This window comes from Triticum dicoccoides, chromosome 7A (genome assembly GCF_002162155.2).
Source record: "Triticum dicoccoides isolate Atlit2015 ecotype Zavitan chromosome 7A, WEW_v2.0, whole genome shotgun sequence".
In the NCBI taxonomy this organism is placed as follows: Eukaryota; Viridiplantae; Streptophyta; class Magnoliopsida; order Poales; family Poaceae; genus Triticum; species Triticum dicoccoides.
In genome coordinates, this window is record NC_041392.1 from 174,773,919 (window position 1) to 174,776,073 (window position 2,155).

Sequence of the window (2,155 nt, forward strand, 5' to 3'; positions counted from 1 at the left end):
GTTTGACTTTTGATCACAACTAATTAATAGGAGGAAAAACATTTTAATTTGTTTCATAATAGTTGTAGCACTTGATCTCTCATGAAAAGAAAATACCTTTACAATATTCGATGACTAACTATCAAAGTTGCTCGTCGCAAAATCCAGAATAACATCTATTTTGGAATAGAGGAAATATCTTCGCACTCTACCTTGTGAACGCCTTAGGTCTTTTAGTATATTCACTGAAAAAGTTTAATTAACAATCAAGGACTCAGAGCATTCCCATGTATAATTTGGTGTCTCGTTCTAGAAACCTTTTCATGGCAAGAGATTTCTAGAAACCTTTTCATGTCAAGAATCAAGCGAACTTGAAAAGACCTGAAGTAGTACGGAGGCATGGTTTCAACTCTCTGGGCCTCTTTTCTAGAGCAGTTCAGCTCATCACTGAATAACTCAACTTATGAACAAGCATTTAGGTTGTATTCTCCTTTTCATCGTGTAAACGCACGTCATTTCCATGGCTTCTAGAAAAAAAAGGCACTGCCATAAATAGTTGAACGGCCAAAGTCAAATACTACTCTAGATCAAACCGGTGGGAGCCCAAACAAGCAAACTTTTAGCTGGAAGCTCGTACACATCCACCACCAGAACCTCGAACCGCTGCCCAAACGAGGAGCATCACAGGAACAGAAGCCAGATAGATAGATAGTAGATAGATAGATATTCACACGCAACGCAGCGCCCATGCACCGCGTCCAGGCGCCACCTGGCCGGGCGTATCCATCCTCCTCCTGCCCGCCTTTTGTCCCCGAGCTGCCCCGCCTTTGTCACGTTCCCTCACTCGGCAACGACGCTGCCAACCACAACCACCACCGGAGAGGCCCACCGGAGAGGCCGCGCGTGCAGATCCTATTAATAGCCCGGCATCCCCGCCCCCATCTGGCTCAAATCCATCCAGCTCCAGCTCCTCCTCCCACCGGCAGATCCAAAGATAGCGCCACCGGGCCTCCATATTTCAGACAGAGCCCCTCTCCCTCCTCCTCCTCCCTCCCCGTGGAGCTCCAAGAATCATCCGACGACAGCACCGGGCGGGTCATTGATCGTTGGATGGCGGCGATGATGGTGGCGGCGAGGCAGGGGCGCGAGCTGCAGCGGTACAGCGCCAGCACGGGCGGCCGCATCGTCGTGGGCTGCATCCCCTACCGGGTGCGCGACGACAACGGCGAGGTGGAGGTGCTGGTCATCTGCTCGCGCAAGAAGGGCGCCAGCGCGGGCGTGCTGTTCCCCAAGGGCGGGTGGGAGCTGGACGAGTCCATGGACGAGGCGGCGCGCCGCGAGGCCCTGGAGGAGGCCGGCGTGCGCGGCGAGACGGGGCCCAGCCTCGGCCGCTGGTGCTACCAGAGCCGCCGCTACGAGGCCACCTACGAGGGGTACATGTTCCCGCTGCGCGTCACCGACGAGCTGGAGCGCTGGCCCGAGATGTCCGGCCGCGGCAGGACCTGGGTCACCGTGCAGGACGCCATGGACCGCTGCCCGCACCTCTGGATGCGCGAGGCGCTCCAGCGGTTCGCCGACCGCGTCGCCGACGCCGCCTTGTAGGCGCCTCTCATCGATCGTTCTTCTCGCCGGGCGCGCCCGCGCGTGCTCCCCCGCCCTACGGTTTGTGCCGGCTGGGTTGGGCTCGACCGCGCGGCGCTGTGGCACTAGCGGTCAGGTCACAGGAACCAGAGCATTGTACTGTGACTCCTGTACATTCATTTGCTTGGGATTCGACCGGGCATGTAAATCTCACCCACTTCGCCTAATGTTTTGAGACCATAATATAGGGACTGCTAGCCAAGAACCATAACTCGGTTTATTGGAGTCAGAATGACCGTTTTTTCCTCTCCATGAAACTGACTTGAGTCAAATACATTTAATTTTTTGATAATTACATTTGTTGCAAGCTTATATTGTAGTGCCTTGGAATTTTGAAACAATCAAATGGGGACAACAGCACGGGCCTACCTTATGCTCGACATCTTAGAACATCTCTAGCAGACCCCGTATAACGTCGTGACTTGCAAAATAACCGTCAAAATACGGGTCTGCGCGAAAAATCCTGCCCGACCAGACACCGCAAACGCGGCCGATCCGTAAAAAAATTTGTGGGGCGTGGCATAATTCCCGTCCC

The 2,155-nt window shown here is 54.1% G+C and overlaps 1 protein-coding gene across 1 annotated transcript; it reads left to right on the forward strand.

Moving 5' to 3' along the window:
* Nucleotides 1-711: 711 nt before the first annotated feature.
* LOC119332781 (nudix hydrolase 21, chloroplastic-like) lies at nt 712-1,932 on the forward strand. Its single transcript, XM_037605934.1, has one exon. The coding sequence runs from the start codon at nt 727-729 to the stop codon at nt 1,579-1,581; it is 855 nt and encodes a 284-aa protein (XP_037461831.1). The 5' UTR covers nt 712-726; the 3' UTR covers nt 1,582-1,932.
* Nucleotides 1,933-2,155: the final 223 nt, after the last annotated feature.